Raw genomic sequence first — 22,659 nt, 5'->3', positions numbered from 1 at the left:
AGCAAGCTAAGAATAAATGCTTAGCAGAAAACCAAAATTCAAAACTTAAATATCACAAAAGTACTCTGAAGTTGGTTAAGATTCCTGACAACTGGCCCACCTTTCTCAGTGTGTGTGTGTGTGTGTGTATGCATGTATATATAGGCATGTGCCTGTTTGTATATAAAATATAAAATCATGCATGCATTAACCCACAAATGATCTCTTTACCAAACCTATGTCAGAGAAACCAAATCAGTGCTAAACAAGTGAAAATCTATTTGCCTGGTATGTTTGTTTTCCTGAAATAGTACTGAATCTAGAAAGTCACTTACTTGTGCTACTAATTCATTCTGCTCCTTCTGAAACATTCGATTAATTGCTTCACAGGCTAAACCAACAGTATCTGGTCGTTTTTTCATCCCATTCATCAGTGGGCCAATGGTGTCCAAAGATGCCATGGCTCGAACACACAGCTAAGTGTCCGAAAAAAGAAGTAAATACAATAAACACAGTAAATACAATAATAAAATATATGAAAAACCTACATTCAGCTCGAGTTTAATAATGAACTCAAATTCAGTCTCCTGTTACTTACATCATTTAAACTAGTTTAAGAGTTGCTACAATACCACTGGTTCACATGCAGAAAGGCACAGGGTAGGAAGCGGATGTGTACTGCAATGTACATTAATCACAAAGAGGGAACATAAATAAATTCCAAATTTATAAGCTACTAACTGGATTTATCACTACCTCATTTTCAGACAGGGCATGGATAATGCGGATGGCACTCTTAGGAATGGCATTGTTCCTATGATTCATTGCCTGGATCACTTTGGGGAGGTGGCCCAATGGTGGGACCTGGTCAGCCAGCTGAGGCTGTGCATTGAAGAGACATACTGTTGCCATTGTCAAAGTTTCCAAAGTTTCTCCCTAGAGGGTATAAAACAAAGAAACAAACTATAAAATACTGACAAAGTCCTAAACATCCTTGGAAACTATTTGGTGTTCTACCCTAGAGATCTACAAGTTCTACGTGCTGATTTTTTAAAACTGATTCACAAATCCTAAGAAAACAACTATCTTCCCATCTTGAAAAAAGGCATGAATTCAAAGTCAAAGGACTTTAAGAATGTGATCTTTTTTTAATGTTTATTTTTGAGAGAGAGAGAGAGAGAGAGAGAGAGAGAGAGAGAGAGTGCAGGAGAGGGGCAGAGAGAGAGAGAGAGTGAGACAAAGAATCTAAAGCAACCTCCAGTCTCCGAGCTGTCAGGACAGAACCCCACACAGGGCTCAAACCCACAAACCGTGAGATCATGACCTGAGCTGAAGTCAGATGCTTAACTGACTGAGCCACCCAGGCGACCCAAGAATGTGATCTCTTAATTAATCTAAGCAGTCTTTCACTGGGCCAGGTCACATCTCATTTCTGTTGCAGGTTTAAGAGAGAATCTCCCAAAAGTTATTACCAGAAAGTTTTAGTCAGTGTTATAAAAATGTCAGTATCAGGGAACATCAATAGTTCATGAGAATGCAGAAGTCATGAAATGGGTATCCTAGTTCTATTAAAAATCCTATTGAAAAAAAATCCTATTGAACCGGTTTGGCTGCCATAATGCACTTTCTATTGTGGATTGCAAAAAACCTGTAACTTATCCCATTTTATCAGACGTGTACACCCACAGCATCTGGAACAAACATGGAAATTGGGATGGGCCCCAAAGCCAAGGTGATAGGGGAGGAAAATGCTGTGTTTTCCCCTAAGTTTCTGCTTTTTGAAGATTTTTTTTTTTTTAGGAATCTATTTATGTAGCAAAAATCCTAGTAAACAGAAAATGAGACTGAAAAGTTATGTACGTAAATATTTGGCAAAATAATACTTTTTTTTTAAGTTGTGCTAAGCTAATGATAGTAACTAGTAATTTCTAGGTACTTGACATGTGCCAGACATTATTCTAAGTACTCTCCATATGTCAAAACTCACTAAAACCTCAGCCTTAGGGACAGGTGTCGTGATCCTTCCATAAATGAGGCAGACCACGAAGTACTGTTCAAGGTTACAGAGCCAGTCAGTGGTGAAGCTGGTACTGGGATCCAGGACCATCTAATAACACAGCTTGGGCTCTTTATCACCTTGTTCCATAGTGAGCCTGTTTAATACAGCCAACAGTCACGTACCTCAGTTATTTTTACTCTAAAGGTTTAAATAACAAAACCTTATATAGTATAAGGCTACTTTCTCACTCCTGCTTACCTTGTAGCCTCTGCCTTTGAACACAGATACTAGGTTCACTCTCCTATCACTCTCCTATCAATGTCCTTCACAAGGGTCACATATGGAAAGCTGAGTGAAGTACACTAGCAGGACACACTTCTAGGGGAGCACCGAATGTTTGTGTTTTTCCTTAAACTAATATAACCATTGGAGATGAAGCTGCAGATACCTTCTTTTAGAGCCTCTATACTTGCCAGAGATAGCAATTTGTCAATATAGACATCTCCAACTTTGGTTCAGAAATAACCATGTTCACTTTTGAACATGCCCCAAAAATAAGATGAATGGGCATATCTGAATTTGAACCTGGCTGCTGTATTGAAAAAAGTAACCAATTCTTAATGTATGGGCCATGAGGATGGTGTTTTAACAGAAACCCCATCAGTATATTTAGCAAACGACTGGAAATGTTTTGCTGATGGCTGAAGCTTACATGAGGATTGTTCTTCTCCAGGAGCTCAGTTAATTTTTCTAATAGTGCAATAAGGAATTCTCTAGGCTTTCTTAGAACCCACGCTGGCTGTGCAATAAAGATTCTCAAGAAAACTCCTCCAACAGCAAGTTCACCCTCTGCTTCTCCAAACACCACAGCAAAATCTTCAGGCAACTTTAAAGAAAGAAAGAATCATAATCAAGTCACTTAATCCTTAGTCACACATGACACAAAAAATGCAAATCCCATTAAATAGTCATTAATATAATCAAATTATATACTTTTATATAATCCCTTAATAAATTTCAAAAAAGGTACTTTGATTACTTACTTAAAAAGTGAATATTCCTAAATTTAAAACGTGACTTCCCAGGGGAATTCTTAAGTGTCTTAATGACAAAGTGTCTAACAGTTATCAAACTGACGCAGTAGGAATTAAAAAACAACAGCAAACAGCAAACTAAAAATACAATAAAATGTAGAATTCCTTCCTCTGAATAAAAGTATATTTTACCTTCCAATTTACATCAGGGTTATCTCGCTGATTTTTAAAGTGCCTTGGGGAAAAAAAAAGTGAGAGGGTAGAATATCAAACTTCAGTCACAAAATGCACATTCATCAATTGTTAGAATAAATATTAGAGAGGTGATGGACAAATAGGAAACATTTGTCCTTTTTGGCGATTTACCTGAAGGCGTTACTTACTCTAGCATCATTTCTCTAACTGTTGTAGACACTTTATCTCTGGAGCTATCATTCCAAATTAACTCAGGATTTTCATGAGTTCCTTCAAAAATATGTACAGCAGCTTCAGGGTTGTCTCTCATGGCATCCATGAAAACGCTTGGTAGAAATTTCATTAGCGTAATGCGGACCTACAGCAGGGGGGTTGAGAGAGAAAAGAGATCTACTGGTGTCGGGTGTGTTCTGTATTTCTCTAGAATATGATAACTGTTGTATTTTGTGGTGTGGCTGATCTGAGCCGTAACTATTATCCAAAGTTCTGGAATGGGAGAAGGGATCCACCCTAGTTTATGCAAGGGTAACTTTAACAAGACTTCCTACTTACCTATACAGTTTCACTTCATCTCAGTCTCACATTTAAGATACCTGAAGAAATTCAATACTGCTGATGCATGTAGTGTCTAGGGCACACCTTGCTGGATCATACCTTGCACATACTGTTCCTTCTTCCCAGAATACCCTTATTCTGGTATTCCAGGCCTGTCCCCCCAACCCTGCCCCATGCTCCCTGCCTTTGCAAACACATTTTTCTCATTTTTCTCACAAAGTGGCCTTTGTGTCTTTCAAGTCTTTTTTAGTGTATTTATTTTGCTATACTATGTTTTTATATTATACTGTGCCTTTTTCCAAAAAGGACTTAAAATGCAGCTTTAAAAATAATACAGGGGTGCCTGGCTGGCTCAGTTCGTAGAGCATGCACCTGTTGATCTCAGGGTCATAAGTTCGAGTCTCACATTGGGTGTAGTGATTACGTTAAAAAAAGCAGTAAAAATAATACATCCAAAACACACACACACACACACAAATTGAAAATTACACTGAGGCATTATAATAGAGGGAAAAGGAAGGTTGGGAAGTTTTCTGCTGAGGTCTTCACTTGGTTTTCTCTCCTTTATATCACTCAAGCCTGTGCTCAAACTCATCCTCTGGAAAGTTTCCCTGACCTGGTCTGTCTCACTCATTGCTTGTATTCTCAGGCCCTGGCATGAGAGTCAAAAACTTATTTGAATGAAGACTAATATAAAGCCAGCCACAAAGGAAATAAAATAATTTTCTATAATTGACAGTGATATACTACACATTCAGTGTAGTAAATTTATACTACAAATTTAGTTCTGAACTTGCTAGGCACCCAAGAACTAAAGGAAACTATCAGTTACATAATAGAGAACATCCACCAGGAATTATTTCACTTTTTTTTTAAATGAATAAGTTTATTTTTAAAAATAAAATAAAAAGATTTTTCAACTTACTAAATTTTAAGAAGTATCTATAGAACCAAATGTCTTGGCAATGCAGGATACTAATTGTCCTTCAATGTCTTTTATTTATTTTACTTTCTGTAATTTTTTTTTTTATAATTTACAACCAAGTTAGTCAGCATATGGTGTAAGAATTATTCCAGAGTAGATTCCTTAATGCCCCTTACCCATTTAGCCCATCCCCTCCCACAATCCCTACAGCAACCCTCTGTTTGTTCTCTACATTTAAGAGTCTCTTATGTTTTGTCCCGTTTTTATATTACTTTTTCTTCCTTTCCCTTATGTTCATCTGTTTTGTACCTTAAAGTCCTCATATGAGTGAAGTTATATGATATTTGTCTTTCTCTGACTAATTTCGCTTAGCATAATACCCTCCAATTCCATCCACATAGTTGCAAGGCAAGATTTCATTCTTTTTGATTGCCGAGTCATACTCCATTGTGTGTGTGCGCATATATATATTATATATATATGCGCACACACACACGTTATACATACATACCACACCTTCTTTATCTATTCATCCATCGTCGGACATCTGGGCTCTTTCAATAATTTGGCTACTGTCAATGGCGCTGCTATAAAATACTGGTGTGCATGAGTTCCTTCAAAACAGCACACCTGTATCCCTTGGATAAATACCTAGTAGTGCAATTGCTGGGTCATAGAGTAGTTTTATTTTTAATTTTTTGAGAACTTCCATGCTGTTTTCCAGAGTGGCTGTACCAGTTTGCAATCCCACCGGCAGTGCAAGAGGGTACCCGTTTCTCTACATCCTCGCCAGCATATGTAGTCTCCTGATTTGTTCATTTTAGCCACTCTGACCAGTGTGAGGTGGTATGTAAGTGTGGCTTTGGTTTGTATTTCCCTGATGAAGAGTGACATTGAGCATCGTTTCATGTGTCTGTTGGCCATCTGGATGTCTTCTTTGGAAAAGTGTCTATTCATGTCTTCTGCTCATTTCTTTACTGGATTATCTGTTTTTTGGGTGTTAAGTTTGATAAGTTCTTTATAGATTTTGGATACTAACCCTTTATCTGATATGTTGTTTGCAAATATCTTCTTCTTCCGTCGGTTGCCTTTTAGTTTTGCTGATTGTTTCTTTCACTGTGCAGAAGATTTTTATTTTGATGAGGTCCCAATAGTTCATTTTTGCTTTGGTTTCCCTTGCCTCCAGAGATGTGTTGAGTAAGAAGCTGCTGCAGCCAAGGTCAGAGAGGTTTTTGCCTGCTTTCTCCTCGAGGATTTTGATGGCTTCCTGTCTTACGTTTAGGTCTTTCATGCATTTTGAGTTTATTTTTGTGTATGGTGTAAAAAAGTGGTCCAGGTTCATTCTTCTGCATGTCACTGTCCAGTTTTTCCAACACCATTGACTGAAGACACTGTCTTTATTGCATTGGATATTCTTTCCTGCTTTGTCAAAGATTAACTGGCCATAAGTTTGTGGGTCCATTTCTGGGTTCTCTATTCTGTTCCATTGATCTGAGTGTCTGTTTTTGTGCCATATTTCACTCTTCTTGATCATGACAGAATTCAATTAGAAAGCAACCACTCACTGATATTAAACATGTAAGTAAAACAATTTCCGTAATGCAAATTCTTTGACTATAAGCCTTCAAAGTTATGTCCAAGTTACTTAGTTATTTGGCACACAAATTAGGGTTGGCACACAAAAGCCAAATTTGGCCTGCCACTGTTTTTATATGTAAAGGTTTACTGAAACACTGACACAACCATTTACACAGTTACTATCTATGGCTGCTTTCCTGTTACAAGGGCACAGCTGAGTATTTGTGAAAGAAATCAGATGACCCAAAAAGGATAAAATATTTTTTACGTGGTCCTTTATAGAAAAGTTTACTGGTCCCACCCCTACCTTGCACCATGTACAAAAATTAATTCAAATGGATCTAGGATATAAATCCAAGAACTAAAACTATAAAACTCTAGTAGGAGGAAACACAGCCATAAATATTTATAACCTTGGAATAGGCAATGATTTCTTAGATATAAGATCAAAAGCACAAGCTACAGGGGGCACATGGATGGCTCAGCTGGTTAAGCAACTGAGTCCTGATTTCCATTCAGGTCATGATCTCATTCCTGGTTTGTGAGTTTGAGCCCTGTGTCAGGCTCTGTGCTGGCAGCGCGGAGCCTCCTTGAGATTCTCTTCTCTCTCCCTCTGTCTCTGCTCTTTTCCCACTTGCTCACACACCCTCTTCTCTCTCAAAATAAATACACTTAAAAAAAAAGAGAGAGACTGGACTTTACCAAAATTGAAAACTTTTGTACTTCAACAAAAGGCACCATGAAGAAAAACAGAATGACATTCATGGAATGAGAGAATATTTGCATATCATATATCTGGTAAGGACTGCATCCACAATATATAAAGAACAATTATAACTCAATAGTAAAAAGACAAATGACCCAATTAAGGGATAAGCAAAAGATGTGAACCAACAGACATTTCTCTAAAAAAGATGTACAAACAGCCAATAAGCACATGAAAAGATACTCAACATCATTAGTCACCAGAGAAATGCAAATCAAAATCATGACATACCATTTCACACCCACTAGGATGGCTGTAATCAAAAAAGGTATCTAAAAACAAATGTTAGATAAGATGTAGAGAAATGAGAACCCTCATAACTGCTGGTGGGAATGTAAAATGGTGCAGCCATTTTGGAAAACAGTTTGACAATTCATCGAAAAATTAAATAAATGTTACCCTTCGATCCACAAATTCCTCTCTCAGAGACATAAAAATACATACCCACATGAACACTCCTACACAAATGTTCACAGTCACATTATTCAGAACAACCAAAAGGTAGGAACAATTCACGTCTATCAACTGATACATGGAAAAGCAAAGTGGTATACCTATACGATAGAATATTATTTGGCAATAAAGTACTAATACTTGCAATAATGTTATAAATTTGAAAACATGCTAAGTGATAGAACCCAGTCACCAAAGAACATATATTGTCAGATTTCATTTGCATGAGATGCAAATGCTCAGAATAGACAAATCTAGAATGTAAGTTAGCAGTTGCCAGGTGCTAGGAAGAGTGACTGCTAAAGGCAACAGGTTTTCTTCCTGGGTTAATGAAAACTGACTGTGGTTACCCAATCTGTAAATATAATACAACCATTGAATTGTACACTTTACATGGGTGAACTGTATGGTATATCAATTCTATCTCAGTAAAGCTGCTAACCAAAAGGGAAAAAAATTTCTGACCCCAGTTCTAAAATATCTTCCTGCAAATCATTCAATTAAGGAGCTGTTACTTGTATTGTTCCCATACAAAAAGTTTAAGTATAAATATATTCACTTGATAAAATTTGTCCCTCATATAGTTGAATTTTTTTTTTAATGTTTATTCATTTTTGAGAGAGACAGAGTGTGAGGGCTCAAACCCATGAACTATGAGATCATGACCTGAGCCAAAGTTGGGTGTTCAACGAATCAAGCCACCCAGGCGCCCCTGTCCCTCATGTATTTCAAAGGTCAAAAGATACTGAACAGCTCAAAGTCAACTTCAGTATTTATTTTAAACACCTAAAATGTTATCTAAAACACTGTACTACACAACTCTAGCTTTAAGAAAGCTCAAGTATTAGGGGCGCCTGGCTGGCTCAGTAGGTGGAGCATGCATCTGCTGATCTCAGGGTAAGCCCCATCTTGGGTACAGAGATTACTTAAAAATAAAATCTTAAAATTAATTAATTAATTAATTAATTTAAAAAGAGGGTGCCTTGGTGGCTCAGTCATTTAAGTGTCCGACTCTTGATTTCAGCTCAGGTCATGACCTCACAGTTTGGTTTGTGAGTTTGAGCCCCACATTGGGCTCTGTACTGATGGCAAGAAGCCTGCTTGGGATTCTCTGTCTCCCTCTTTCTCTGCCCCTCCTTGCCCCTGCTTGTGCGCCCTCTCTCAAAAGTAAATAAACACTAAAAAAAGATTCTCTCTCTCCCTCCACTCCTCCCCCCGTGAGCATGCTCCTTCTCTCTCAAAACAAATTAACTATCAATACTCATACTTTTGTGGGCCCTTTCAATAGACATCCAAATGTAATCCCCCTCAGTTCATCAACCCTTGTGATGACAGACTATTAACTTTATTCCCAAAGTAAAGCTGTTTCAGGCCCTATGACACATTCTCAACATCTAGAGAGGAGACCAAACACACACACACACTAAATCCAGATTACTTCACTGATGCAAAATCAGACTCCGGAAGTGAGGGCTCAGGAGCCTTTATTTCAAGACACATTTCACTGAGGTGCTGCTTCATGGGCTGGCACAGACAACGCTTCAGTGAGCACTACTTCTTTTCAAACTAAGTTAATAATAAAAGAAGACTGACTACACCTATGTCTGGACAAATTCTATTTAGAAGTACTGTTTTGACAGGTTCCTGATCCACAAACTGGATCATGATTCCAAAAATCATCTGGTCACCTCCAGACTGTGGATGAAAAGATCTCCCTGCAGAGTGGAGAGGCTGTTACACTCACATGCCTGTATGGACTTACTTCCCGAGGGCTGTGTATCCTTACTAACACAGATGTGGTGGAGTGGGTAAGAACATAGATCACCATCTCCCCTTCACTAGCTACTGCTACACAGACCAATCCTGACAGTGTCAAAGTCTAACTTAATTTCTTGTCTTCAAGGAAGTTAAACAGTTTATCACCATAATCCAACACACTCTTAAGACTTCTCATTTCCAATTCAGACTTCTCCAACTGTAACTCTTCTCAAAGTAGTAATACAGAGCAACAATTCCAAGTATGCCAATCCTCCAACTTTCATATCATATCCTCATCTTCAATGTCATACTTTGGTAAACTTCATGAAATCGGTATCAACGTAACAGATTTAACAATCAATTTCTTTCTAAAGACCCATTTTGTGCTCACCTTTGGACCTATTAGTTTGTCTGCGGTCATTTTAGCAAAAAGTTCTGCTGTTTGGGCTCGAACCTGTGGATGTGTTGAATTGCAGAACATATCTAATAAGTAAATCAAAGCTCCTATGAAGGAAAAAAAAAAGGATTAGCATTTATACTATAAAGAATAGGACTTGTCTGATTAGTTGAATTCATTTTCAACTTCATTTCAACTTAATGCAGTTTGATTTTTTTTTTTAATTGTAAGCCCTCCAAAGCATTCTTCTAGTTTATCAGACTACACATAACAGTTCAAAATAAGCTTCATCCTGGGGCGCCTGGGTAGCGCAGTCGGTTAAGCGTCCGACTTCAGCAAGGTCACGATCTCGCGGTCCGTGAGTTCGAGCCCCGCGTCAGGCTCTGGGCTGATGGCTCAGAGCCTGGAGCCTGTTTCCGATTCTGTGTCTCCCTCTCTCTCTGCCCCTCCCCCGTTCATGCTCTGTCTCTCTCTGTCCCAAAAATAAATAAACGTTGAAAAAAAAAAAATTAAAATAAGCTTCATCCTCACTGAGCAGGACTAGATGAGAAAGCCCTCATACAGTACCTTTTGCCATTGCTTCTTTGATTATTTTTGTACTTGAGGTCAAAGCATAAAGAGTTTCCAGAACAAGCTGACGACCTGCAGGGTAAGAGACATTTCAAGGAATGCATTATCATCACATTAGCTGACATTTACTGGGCATCAATTCTGTGCCAGGCACTGACCCAAGTGTTCTACAGAGGGTATCATACTTAAATCTCCACAATAATCAGCGACTTCAAACAATGTAAAATTACACTGAATAAAGACTGTTACAGAATTCATAGTTTGAAAGTGTAATTTTATATTTTTATCTCATTTAATCTTACAGGTAAAGTAGCTGACACCTAGAAATCTCAGCCTACTCTGCTGTCATTTCTATTTTGGACTTAATTATCTGTCTTCCACTGTTTACTAAGGGACTTTAAATACATGAAATGTTTACTTAGCCTCCCTCTGTCCCCTCCAAAGACTTGTTTTCCTTTGAAACTATGTTTAAACAGGGGTGCATTTTCAATGATGTATTGTTGCTTCTCTTAGGAACCCCCTTCTGAATGTTTGTTCTCCTTTATGTGAACACAGCCCAGCCCAGTGACCAGCTTTTATTGTTGCTTCAGTGTCAGCCTCACCCTTTGCAGCCTCCACCCTCCTTGCCAGCTCTTTACACCCCTTTGGGCACCTGTCTATCATTGCTATTTGACTCTAGGAGAGTGAAATCTAATAACCCCTAGAGTCAAAAAGCAATAAAAAAAAGAAAAACCAACTACAAATAACCTACAAATGACTTTCAAAAGCTGTCATTTTAGAGAACTATTGCAAATGTCACTTATTAAAACAAAATTATTCAATCGAAATTCGACTCCATTCAAGTCACTGAACACAAAAGAAAAACCTAAAGTGTGCAAGATACCAAGGCATCCATTAAATGAATGAGACAGGTTCTTGCTCTCACAGAGGAAGACAGGTATGAGCCAATAGTGACATGGGTTCCAAGAGGCTGGCAAAGAACTGAGTAATGTTCTGTTAGTGGTGATGTTGGAGTCATAGTGCAATGGTCTTTGAAAAGCAGTCTCAAGGTTGATTCAAGCACAAATACACACAATGTTAGACAACGGCACAATTTAAGAGGAGCCTATATTAGTGCAGGCTGTGTTGAAGAAATAAGATAGGTATATTTTTAAAAACTAATCTCATACAGGAATGCAGGACTGAACTCTAAGCTGAAAACAAGGTAATGTTCATCTTAAGCACTTTTTTCCTGTCATCCAAGACCAATGATGTTTCTTTATAAACCGTGCGTCAATTCTCAATTACTTACATATATATCATCCTCAGAAAACTGAAAAACCCAGTTATTTTTCTTTACTTTTTGACCTCTCTCGCCTCCAACTTTCGAAATGGAAAATACAAAACACTTTTATTATTTATGTATAACATAGTTAGGAAGACAACTTTAATATACAAAATGCCACTTAAGAGATTCCAAAGTAAACATGGCTGTGTTTTGTCAGAAGTTTTATATTATCTATGTAACTGCTCCCTCTACAGGTTGGCCATGCTGTGGTTTTCAAAATTCCATTCATGAATATATATACGTACTTGATGGCAATGAATGTAGAAGAGCCAATAAATTGGACAAAACCATTGATTCAGCAATATTGTTGACACAATCTTGGTTAGATGTCACTATATTCACAACCTGAAAATTAAATCAACAGGATATTAAGAGTTTGGGAAATAATTTTGGACCTAAATCAAATTAAGTCAGACCTAAATAAATCTGAGGCTTCACAAAAGTGAAAAAAATGTTTAGAGGACAAAATAGTTAATTTTCTTTTCCTGGTTATTTATTTTTTTGAAGAAGAGAGAGAGCGCACAAGCAGGGGAGGGGCAGAGAGAGGGAGAGAGAGGGAGAGAGAGGGAGAGAGAGAGAGAGAGAGAGAGAGAGAGAGAGAGAGAGAGAATCCCAAGCAGGCTCTGCAATGTCAGTGCAAAGCTCAATGCAGGGCTTGAACTCACAAACTGAGAAAATGACCTGACCTGAGCTGAAATCAAGAGTCGGAGCCTTAACCGACTGAGCCACCCAGGTAACCCGCAAAATATTTTTTAACAGTTTGATTTTAAAAGAATGTCTTTATTACTTTGACCTTTTGAGAAATAAAATGTTAATGCTCGTATATATATTATGTACTTTAGCTTCCTATTGATTTAGAAATAAATATTGAACAAAAGAAACATTTCAGCACCAATTCAAAACCTTGAGGTTATTAAGATGTCTTTGATGCTATACTGGTTCATGCAATGTTTTCCAATCACAAAACTGGGGAGGGGAGTGGTTAGGAAGATAACAATCCTCACTAAATAAACATTAAAAAAAATTAAAAAAAAAAAAAGGATGAACTCTCAAGTCTAACTTTTATAGTAAAGATCAATTTTGCTTCACTTGAACCATGTGGTCAACCAACAGATCTTAGATTTAATAATGTTCATTTAAAAAGTTACAAGGTACATGGAGGAATTAAGTAGAGGAACATGCTTAAGATTTTTTGACCAATTCAACTTGTATTATTTTATTAAAAATCTTTAAACCAAAATGCAATCTAAGAACACGTTTTACAAATAATTTAGAAACTGCTCATAAACCTGTTACAGCAGTGTTCTTTACAAGTTGTGTTACAAAATGATCCTGGGAGCTTACTCTGGGTTGCCTAGACCATAAGCCCCCTACAGCTAGGGACTTCCTGCTTCTCCCAGAGGAAAAGGCTGCACCAGGCTTCCCATGGGACCAGTGCTTTGATCTCCTAAAGGAGGGGTTTCCAAGTTCTCTTGGACCTCCAAGGCTCATAGGTTCTGGGCAACTGGCTTTCCTAGCCAGCTCCTGTAAAGAGTGTTAACACCCCAGTTGTCTGTCTGTAACCCTCACTGAAAAGGCTGCTTTTGTACTAATCCACAAAAAGGGATAGCAACTGAAGGGAAGGGGCGGTGGAATCTGTCCTCTGAACACAAACCTACAGTGTGTAGCCAGCAATATGCCCTAGGTCTCTGGGGACACTGGGAGATCAAGGAAACCCTACCCCCTATTCTTGTCATCTGTATCTTCCAAGCTTCTCCAGTAAAGCCCAATCCCTAACCCACACTGCATGACACTATACAATGCATCCCAAGTTCTGATGCATGACAGACAATGACCACACAGGGAAGCACTTGAGTAACGCTGTGCAGTTTGCTCTTCAAAATGAATACGCTAATTCAAATTTTAAGACCATATTTACTTGGCTTAATAAGCAAAATGAGGGGCGCCTGGGTGGCGCAGTTGGTTAAGCGTCCGACTTCAGCCAGGTCACGATCTCACGGTCCGTGAGTTCGAGCCCCGCGTCGGGCTCTGGGCTGATGGCTCAGAGCCTGGAGCCTGTTTCCGATTCTGTGTCTCCCTCTCTCTCTGTCCCTCCCCCGTTCATGCTCTGTCTCTCTCTGTCCCAAAAATAAATAAACGTTGAAAAAAAAAAATTTAAAAAAAAAAAAAAATAAGCAAAATGAAAAAATAAACACACATGGAAACTTCCAAATTCAGATGGTGATTAATTAAGGCCTAAACCACATACGGTACTGGTAGGAAAGGCAACATGCTTTAATACAAAATTCTTTTACCTCTAAAGCCAACTGCTGCACTTGACCAGCTCCATGGACTCGGAGAAGAGAAAATATTAACTTAAAGTGCCCAATGCATTCACTTTCAGAGCCTAGGGAATAAGAATAAAAATGTTTATCTTTTATTTCTGAGCAATGTTCTAAATGACAGACCTTCAGAAAACCAATATACACTGTTGTTTACTGGAATTCTAAGTCTCTGATCATCTTTCCTCAACATTTCTATCATTGAGTGAAGTTCCTCTAAGCAGCAGTAAATCTTAAGAGGCAAAGAATAAGACAGAATTTCTTAGGTTTGTTTTGTTTTCATTTCCATACACACCCCTAGACCTCAGCCTAAAAACAATGTATCAAATACACACTCCAAATACAAATTTAAAAATAAGGGTGTAAGGTGGTATTTTTACTCTTCACCTCTAGATCTTATAGCTACCCCCTCTGCCTAATTATATTTTGGGAGTGTGTGACATCATTTGCCTTTTGGTTTTTAGACTGAATTGGAACTCTGCTGGTTGAGGACTACATCATAGACACCTGTATGCATATACAAAGGACTACTTGCGAAAATACATAAAACTGAATAGTATTTCTTCCGTTTCTCACCCACCTCAAACCCCAACCCCATATACTTACTACCATCTTGTTGTTAACAGAACAAAAACATTAAACATTAAAATTTTGTTCAGTGTATTTTTCCTTTTACTGTATGGTATTAAGAACACATATGGTGTAATCTGTAATTTTTTGAGACTTCAGAAGAAAATTCACTAAGACTCCTTGACTTAAAAGAGTCTGAAAATATTCCATTCATAGGTTGCTTTTAAATTCATTTTCAAATCACTAGATCATCATAATATATACTGAAAAGAGCAAAAGAGTACCTGAAAGTTAATAAAAATTAATAAAAAGGATTTGGGGTCTTCAAGTAACTTACGTTGAATCTGTATTGTTTTAGGTTTTATATTCCATATCTGTTATCAAAGTTAGAAAACGCTTTCAGATTTTCACGCATGCATCTCCCTGGAGTCAGGCAAGACATTTTTGGAAATGTCCTCTTAAGGTCATTTAAGAATGAAAACTCTCACTTTTTTATTTCAATTTTTATATACCAAAAGCTTCAGTCAGTTTCTCAAAACTATGTGTCAGGTAGCAGAGAAGGCAAATTAGATCACCTAATTAATAAATCTAATTTAAGCACTTATATGTCAACTTATGTCATCAATGTGAAATTTTACACCATCAAAGTTATTCTACCTTTTCAACTCATTAAGACTTATTTTCTCTTAGAGATATGAATACTTCTAAACATGATGCCTTGACCTCTCTTTCCATCCTACTGTTTATAGGTAAAAATATGAGCTCAATTCTTGTTATGTTATACCAAGTAAACATTATAACCAAGTATACTATTTTGAGTTTCTCCGATAAAATTGGGAATTTTTAGGGCCCTTCTATTTTAAGGATCTTACTGATCAAGGGTATAGTCACACACCTGGATTATATTTTATGACATTTCTCAGAGCCTCCAAAGCCATTTCCACTCTTGGCAAGCGGTCTCCGTGTTGCTCTGACTCCACTTTTGCAGCATGTGTGATAGCCATGAATGTGTGGAGGTACTGGGCCTGGGAGCCTATATAATCCAAAAGACTTGCGGCAAATGCTTTTGGAACCTAAATTGAGTGGAGAAATGTTTACAAACACGTGTGCCCCCAGAAATAATCATTAAAAAACTCCAGAGCAACACCTTCCCCCACCCACTCTCCGGCAAAACCTTCAAGCTATGGAATGATTAAATTATACATACACACAAACATCTATGAATTGGGGGTTGTGGGGACAACACCCAGTTGCATTAGGAAGGGTTTCAGGGCACCTGGGTGGCTCAGGCAGTGAAGCATCTGACTCCTGATTTCAGCTCAGGTCATGATCTTACAATTCATGAGATCAAGCCCCGCATCAGGCTCCGCAATGACAGCAAGGAGCCTGCTTGGGATTCTCTCTCCATCCCTCTCTGCTCCTCTCCCGCTTGCAGTGTGCACACTCTTTTCTCAAAATAAACAAACTTAAAAAAAAAAAGTGTCCTTTAACTTTTGTCCTAATACATTAGAGATCTAATATACTGCCATTAGGATCTTAGTATAACAATTCTGAATCAGAGTATCTCTTCCCTTTACAAATCAAAGTAATTGATAGTACAATATGTAACTTCTATAGTTTGGTTATATTTTTATATTTTAAAAAATATATACTTATGGTATCAATTCAAGGGACAGTTTTCAAAGAGACTTCACAAATAAATGAACTAATTCTGCTTAACAGCTATTTATATATATTATCGTGATAAATAATATATATTATGGTTTAGTAAATTCCTTTTTTTTCCAAGCACAAACTTTAAAACAGTCTCCCTTCTTCCCTCCTTACATGGCAACCAACCACAAAATCCTCGTCACTTTCCAAAAAAGTAACTTGTGCTGTCATTGTGACACTCACTTGCTTCTCAAAGTGATTAGGGATCACCACAAGAAATGGCATGGTTTGACCTCATTTTCTAAAAAATCTCTTTGCTTTCCACGGGTATTTCCTTATTGTCCTCTAATAATTGGCCAGAGAAGTACTTCTATCTGGTGGATGATGGAGTGAATGTGTAAATGACCTTGCACTTCCAGGAGAGACTAGTAAGTTGAAGGCATATGCACATGACACAGCTGGGAAGCATTATGCATAAAATATAAAAAATAGCTGGGCGAGGAATAACTTCTTATTCATGAATCCACAAAATCAAATTCTTCAACATGCAAAATAAAGAGGCCTGTAATGGTACCCCATCACATACCCAGGTTAGTATGAAGCATTAGGCAAGGGACAGGTATTTATTATTTCTGAATACCACACCGAGAAATGAATAAACTAGCAGCTTTCAATAACAAATGACTGAAGGTATCACACGAAACTAAAAGCACAGAGCTTACCTCTAGTTGGAAAGTAGGGACTTCATTATACACCCTAACAAAAATCTCCCCTACAATAAGTTCTTTGGCATGATCGGTATAGACAAATTCTGATCCATAAGTTTTGTCACAATCACCCTTTTTAAAAAAGAAAACAAGCTGTTAGTTGTAAATCAAAATCATCACTGTCTGATTTACAAATCTAACCATATTCAATTTAATAACAGATAAATAGCTTAAAAGATCCATTCCTTTTCTAGAGGAAAAACAGGGTAGGAAACCAATCATAGCACTCAATACAATATTAATGTTTATAATAATATGAACTCTGAAATAGGCATGGAGTTATGTTATTTTTTAGTTCAAAGATTAATACTATAACCCATTTTAAGATTTCAAAAGATCACAGAAGTCAGCCAATGAAGTGTCTTAGAGCTAGTGTTTATAAAGCAAGTATACAACACTTGGTTCTTCTCATTCCACTCAGCAGACATTTGGCCTAGTCAGCTATAGAGTGATGGAGCTCAGAAATGAACACATTTGGACTGGCCTTTAAAAAGTAACACGCTGAATGAAAGTGCTGGAAAACAGAGTCTCTGAATAAAAAAAAAGACAGCGTACTGTTACAGAGATTGCCAAACTGAAGAGTTTCCACTTAAGGAAAAGGAAAAAGACAGAAAAGAGGAATGGGAGAGAAACAGTCCCAATGAAGATTCAGGTTGAAATTACACAGAATTTAAGTTGGACTGAAATCATATGTAAAAGTATACAATAAATTGTGAAGTATTAAACAAAGAGAAGATGCTATTATGTCCCTTCTGGTAAAAGGAGAGATGTATAAAAACGTGAGATCTATTCTCCCCAGCTCTGCAATTTTCAAAAGACTTCTATCTATGTAGAGTTCTGAGTGACTATCATGAAATGAGTTAAATAGTTTAGGACATAACAGTGGTGTTTATTGCATAATAACTTCTAAACACACAGACATAACTGTCTAACTCATCAAGTCTCAACGATCTAGTATGTGGATTATACAAGCCTTATCCTTATTGGGCACAGTACAGTCTTTTGGGGTTTTTGTTTGTTTTTTCATAGCTTAACAGATTCTCCACCAGAAGATGGCAAGACAAGAGAAATCATTCAATTCTGATACCAGAAAGCAACTCTGATATACTCAAAAAAGAGGCTGAAGAGAAGAGTGCTTTTAGGTAGAAGAATTCGTTACAATGGGAAGCAGCTACATGTAAACTAAACAGTAACAACCACAAATACAAATGTATCATTAAATACAAGAACACTGTTCTTACATGGACCACATATTAGGTGGCAAAAACCTATAGGCTTAATTAACACCAAATGGAGACACAATAAATACGTTTCTGTTTTGTCAGTACTAAGTTATGTTTCCAGAGAATATTTATAAAAGTTACCCAAGAAATTTATGAAACAATAACATACTTTTTTAATCATGTTTTCTTGTTGGGATTCAAGAAACTCAAGTAGTTCTGCTCTTGTAGAATTGTTCCATATCAAATAGGGGCTCTCTGTGTTGCTGTTAAGCATCTTCAGAATCTAGGGCACAGAATATTACTATTTTGTAACATTTGGAAAAAAATAATTCAACTTATCATTTACTGAAACTGCTGATCACATGCCAAGCACTGTAACAAGTGCCTTAGATACAATGGACCTCAATAATTCTAACAAGTTTGCTGATATCATCCATTTTGCAACTGAGAAAAATCAAAGCTGAGAGTAATCCAGGGATTTGTCCCAAGTCACACAGGCCTTAAGTGGGGAAACTAGGACACAAATTGGAGTCGGTATGACTTCACATCGTAACATTTGCTCTGCTATGGTGAAAATTACATGAGATAGTTGTGTTGAAACATTTAATAAACAGTAAACATGAGCTTAAAAAGAATCATACCATACTGCCTTTACATAAACAAATCAGAAAACAAAATCTGTCTTTCTGAAGCATACTGCTATGAAGGGAAATAAAACTGAGGAGCAGAGAGTCACTTTAGATTTCCTTGGCCAAACCCGGACTCAAGGCTGCATGAAGCAGTTTTGAAGACACAGCTTCTGACTGCTTAGCCATCCAGTGTGCTTTCCCACTGTTTATTTAGCTCTCCTCGATTAGCAGTGTTATAGAAAGACTTGAGACTCTCTAATACAAACGTCTTAATTCTACATTTACAGAGCTCTATACTAGGAGGAGAGTAGCAGGCTATAACCTTCCTCTTATACAAAGCCATCTAACCTGTTTTTAAAACGTTTTAACTACTAGTTAAATAAAATGATTGAAAAAATACATTCTTAGGAAAATTATAAAACTTTGAGAAATGGCAGTTTAAAATAAGCATTTTGAAAAATCCACATGGAGTTTAGGCCAAGATTCTGAAATGCTACTTTTCTCCCCCCACCACCCCACCCGACAGTTTATCAACAACCTGTCAGCATTTCTGGAAAGAATGTTTTCAATCAGCAAAATGCATCATGTATACTTTGCATAGAGAAAGTACAAACATCGGGAGCAGTATCTAAAGCTCTTCCCTCTTGCTCAGAGGGCACTGAAAAGCAATGGTCTACACTAAAAAAAGAATCAGGTTGAATTAAAAAACAAATGTTTAATAAATTCTAAGAATACTTTACATTTGCAACACTGAGGACTTTTTCCCTTACAAAAGTACTGGATGATCATCAGAGAAAACATAAAAATAGCTTATAATTCAGCCATTCAGGGAGAAGTACAGTTAACATCCACCCATTTAATACCAAAAATGGGATTTTTAGCCTTTTCACTTAAAATACTTTAAACATCTTCTTTTTTTAATTTTTTTTTATATTTATTTATTTTTTGAGACACATAGAGAGTCAGAGCACAAGTTGGGGAGGGGTAGAGAGAGAAGGAGACACAGAATCTGAAGCAGGCTCCAGGCTCCAAGCTATCAGCACAGAGCCTGACGCGGGGCTCGAACTCACAAACAATGAGATCATGACCAGAGCCGAAGTCAGACGCTCAACCAGCTGAGCCACCCAGGTGCCCCTAAGCATGTTTTAATGTCTTTAAATATACCTTTAAGGTTTCATAGTATCCTATTCAGTGGGTTTTTATACTTTAATTCTTTAATGCTACATTCTTAGATTGTTTCTCAATGATCCTCACAAAAGAGGCCAAAGAGGCCAAAGAGGTTGGGAGAGCTGTCAAAGTCATGCTTGACTTTTGTCATGAATCCATGTATATGTATGTATTAGCTTTTAGGATTTAAACTCTGAGTGTAAATAAGTTAGAGCTTGTAAAACCAGACTCTGGGTCTCCTAACTCCCAGTTCTGTGCCCAGTGTGAAACACCATTCCAAGTTCACACTCTTGTCCTGTCTCTTCATGACTCAAGGTTGGGAAGAATTATGGTAGGCTCCAGAGCAGAGAAACCTGAAGTCAATCTACCCCTGCAGAAAGGGTGGACTTGTAGAACCGTTACCATCAATCCGCAATAAACTGAATTTCCTGGCTGAGAGAACAAAGGTGAACACTTTCAATTTTTAGGTTTCCTACAGCACTAAACATTGCTGTGTTCCCCTCCTATTTAAAGGATCTTGCAATATTCATCAAAACCCAGGCTATCTCTGAAGCACGTACCTCAGTAGCACTAACTACAGCAAGTTTTCTAGCAACATAGGGTGTCAGCATGCCAGCTAAACTTTTTCTTATGGTTGGATTTTCTGGGGTCGCTTGTTCTTCAGGCAGGTATCCTCCAAGGCGACTCAGAGCACGGACACTCAATTTAGCAAGGCTGTTGGCTACTTCCTGTTACAAAAAATATTAATACATTGAAGTAGGTATGTCATCTTACATAGGTAACACGGTGCCTTTATAAAATCAAAACTGTATGGACCGTATTTAAGGCGCAGAAAGGAAGTTCCCAACGCTGATGTCGGAGAGTTCATGCATTAGAATGTACTCTTCCATTTACACAAAAGAACATCAGAATATACGTACTCAGTTATAACCATTACACCATCTTATAGATAACTGGAAGAAGTACATGTGGGGGTAGGGTGGGGAGTACAGTAGAGGCAGGCAGACTTGCCTGCTAGAGGAACACACTAACAACGTGAGTAATGAAGGTGAGTGACTAAAAAAGGAGACAGAGAAAATATTCAAGGAAATGAGGTTAAGTATTCAAGTGCCTGGGGGAGCTAGCCCCAATAGCACCATTGTATTTCTCTGTGATATACAACCATAATTTTGCAATCATAAAAATGATTCTAGGTAACAGAAAAGATTAAGTTATGTGCAGTATATGCTACTATAAATTCCCTCCCCTTGAATCCTCATAGCATAAATGGTTAAGATAAAATAAGTTCTGGGACTTAAAGAGCTATAAATTTAGTTATCCAGAAAAACAGTTCATGTCTGGGGCTCTGTACAGCTAGACCTTTGCTTTGCATTATTCAGCATTAACCTATGGTTTGGGTTTAAATTCAAGACTAAAGCAGTGTGAAGGTTACCTGCTGATTTGTTTCTTCGCTTTTCTGAATGCCACTCTCTTCTAGCGTGTAGTCATAATTAAATAGATAACCAAGCAGATGCCACAAAATTCCAGCCTGAAATAGGTGTGTCTGTAGCCAGAAATCAACAGCAAAGGAACTGACACATTCTACTCCAAGAGCGGCCACCCGTGGAATACTCTGAGAGATAAAGAATAATGAAATTAAAAAAAAAAAAAAAGCTCCCAAAAGAAATTGGTTATGAATGTACATCAAGCTAGCCATCTTACTGCGCAAAATGTTCACCTCTCTTGTATTTTCAATTCCAATTTAAATCTGAATCCAATATCCTTTAAAGTCTAAAATTAAAAGTGACCCTGTGATAAGACACTGAATTGTTTTCGAGGCTAGTGCTCAAAGATTCGGAAATATAGTTTTCTCCATTTTTTGTATTCTAATTTTTAAAAATAGTGATAAGGCATTACAACTCACATGCTAGGGTCTTAACTGTATCAGAAATATCTTTAGTGCAGGTGTATGGATTTACTTCTTTATATCAGAGTTTGTATTCTCATTAAACACTTCGAAGGACATCATGTAAATATACTTAAGAGATTTTCATCAGATTTATTAACTCTAGATAACTTAGTCCAGGATCGGCACCCCAATCCTATTCAATTCCAACAGAACTCACTCCATCCAGTTATCTAAGAAAGCTCTCTCTCCTTCCCAGTCACCTACTTCACCTACCCTAGTTTGAGGCTAATTTGCCTCAGCAGTACAGGATTTGGAGGAAATATTAACTTCTCAGCAACCCAAAGCCCTTCCCACCAGTGACTTGATTGTTATAGGTTTCACATGGTCCTTTACTTGCATTAGATTCATTTACTCTAGTCTCTCATTTCTTCTCTACCTCTCTTCCAATGTTCAGATGAGACCCACTTCCCTTTACATGTCACTCTAGTCTTATTTCTTATGGGCCACCATAGGAACTAAAGCCTCCATTTACACCAAGGGTTCTGTGAAAAATGATTTTAGAGATCCAAATAATGCACATAAAAACAATTCTGGGAAAACACCTTATGTATAAATTGGGGACTGGCTATGTGACAAGAACACCCATTGCCTACTGCGTCTAGAAAGCATTAAAGATGAACTCTACCTTGCCAAAATATAGCACCCGACAGAGATCCTTGATGATGCCAGGCATTTCCGTGATCTTCTCTCGGCATTCTTCAAACTGAGCGGCCACACTGTAGCATTTGCTAATGTGTCCACACACCTGCATTCAACACAACAGAGCAAAAACAAAAACCAAAAAAAGGTTCACATGCACATTCCTTACTTAAGACACCAGAAATCAAGTCAGCAGAGATTCATGA

At 37.6% G+C, this 22,659-nt stretch overlaps 1 protein-coding gene across 3 annotated transcripts in view; it reads right to left on the bottom strand.

The window, feature by feature from the left end:
* Nucleotides 1–22,659, bottom strand: part of DNAJC13 (DnaJ heat shock protein family (Hsp40) member C13) — a 126,535-nt gene that overhangs the window by 10,955 nt on the left and 92,921 nt on the right. For all 3 annotated transcript variants that reach the window (XR_015239973.1, XM_025912916.2, XM_025912915.2), the window contains 15 exons: nucleotides 22,440–22,559; nucleotides 21,299–21,478; nucleotides 20,427–20,594; nucleotides 18,240–18,353; nucleotides 16,803–16,919; nucleotides 15,323–15,500; nucleotides 13,831–13,922; nucleotides 11,782–11,881; nucleotides 10,207–10,281; nucleotides 9,634–9,746; nucleotides 3,396–3,565; nucleotides 3,205–3,247; nucleotides 2,691–2,864; nucleotides 736–915; nucleotides 315–455 (listed from right to left, as the gene is read on the bottom strand). Coding sequence is in view for 2 of the 3 variants with exons in the window: in XM_025912916.2 (XP_025768701.1) it covers nucleotides 315–455; nucleotides 736–915; nucleotides 2,691–2,864; nucleotides 3,205–3,247; nucleotides 3,396–3,565; nucleotides 9,634–9,746; nucleotides 10,207–10,281; nucleotides 11,782–11,881; nucleotides 13,831–13,922; nucleotides 15,323–15,500; nucleotides 16,803–16,919; nucleotides 18,240–18,353; nucleotides 20,427–20,594; nucleotides 21,299–21,478; nucleotides 22,440–22,559 (1,965 nt within the window). In the remaining variant the exon portion in view is untranslated. The remainder of the gene's footprint in view (nucleotides 1–314; nucleotides 456–735; nucleotides 916–2,690; nucleotides 2,865–3,204; nucleotides 3,248–3,395; nucleotides 3,566–9,633; nucleotides 9,747–10,206; nucleotides 10,282–11,781; nucleotides 11,882–13,830; nucleotides 13,923–15,322; nucleotides 15,501–16,802; nucleotides 16,920–18,239; nucleotides 18,354–20,426; nucleotides 20,595–21,298; nucleotides 21,479–22,439; nucleotides 22,560–22,659) is intronic.

The sequence above is a fragment of the Puma concolor genome, chromosome C2 (genome assembly GCF_028749965.1).
Source record: "Puma concolor isolate L17-30 chromosome C2, mPumCon1.1.hap2, whole genome shotgun sequence".
Lineage (NCBI taxonomy): Eukaryota > Metazoa > Chordata > Mammalia > Carnivora > Felidae > Puma > Puma concolor.
This window is presented reverse-complemented; position numbering and strand designations above follow the sequence as displayed.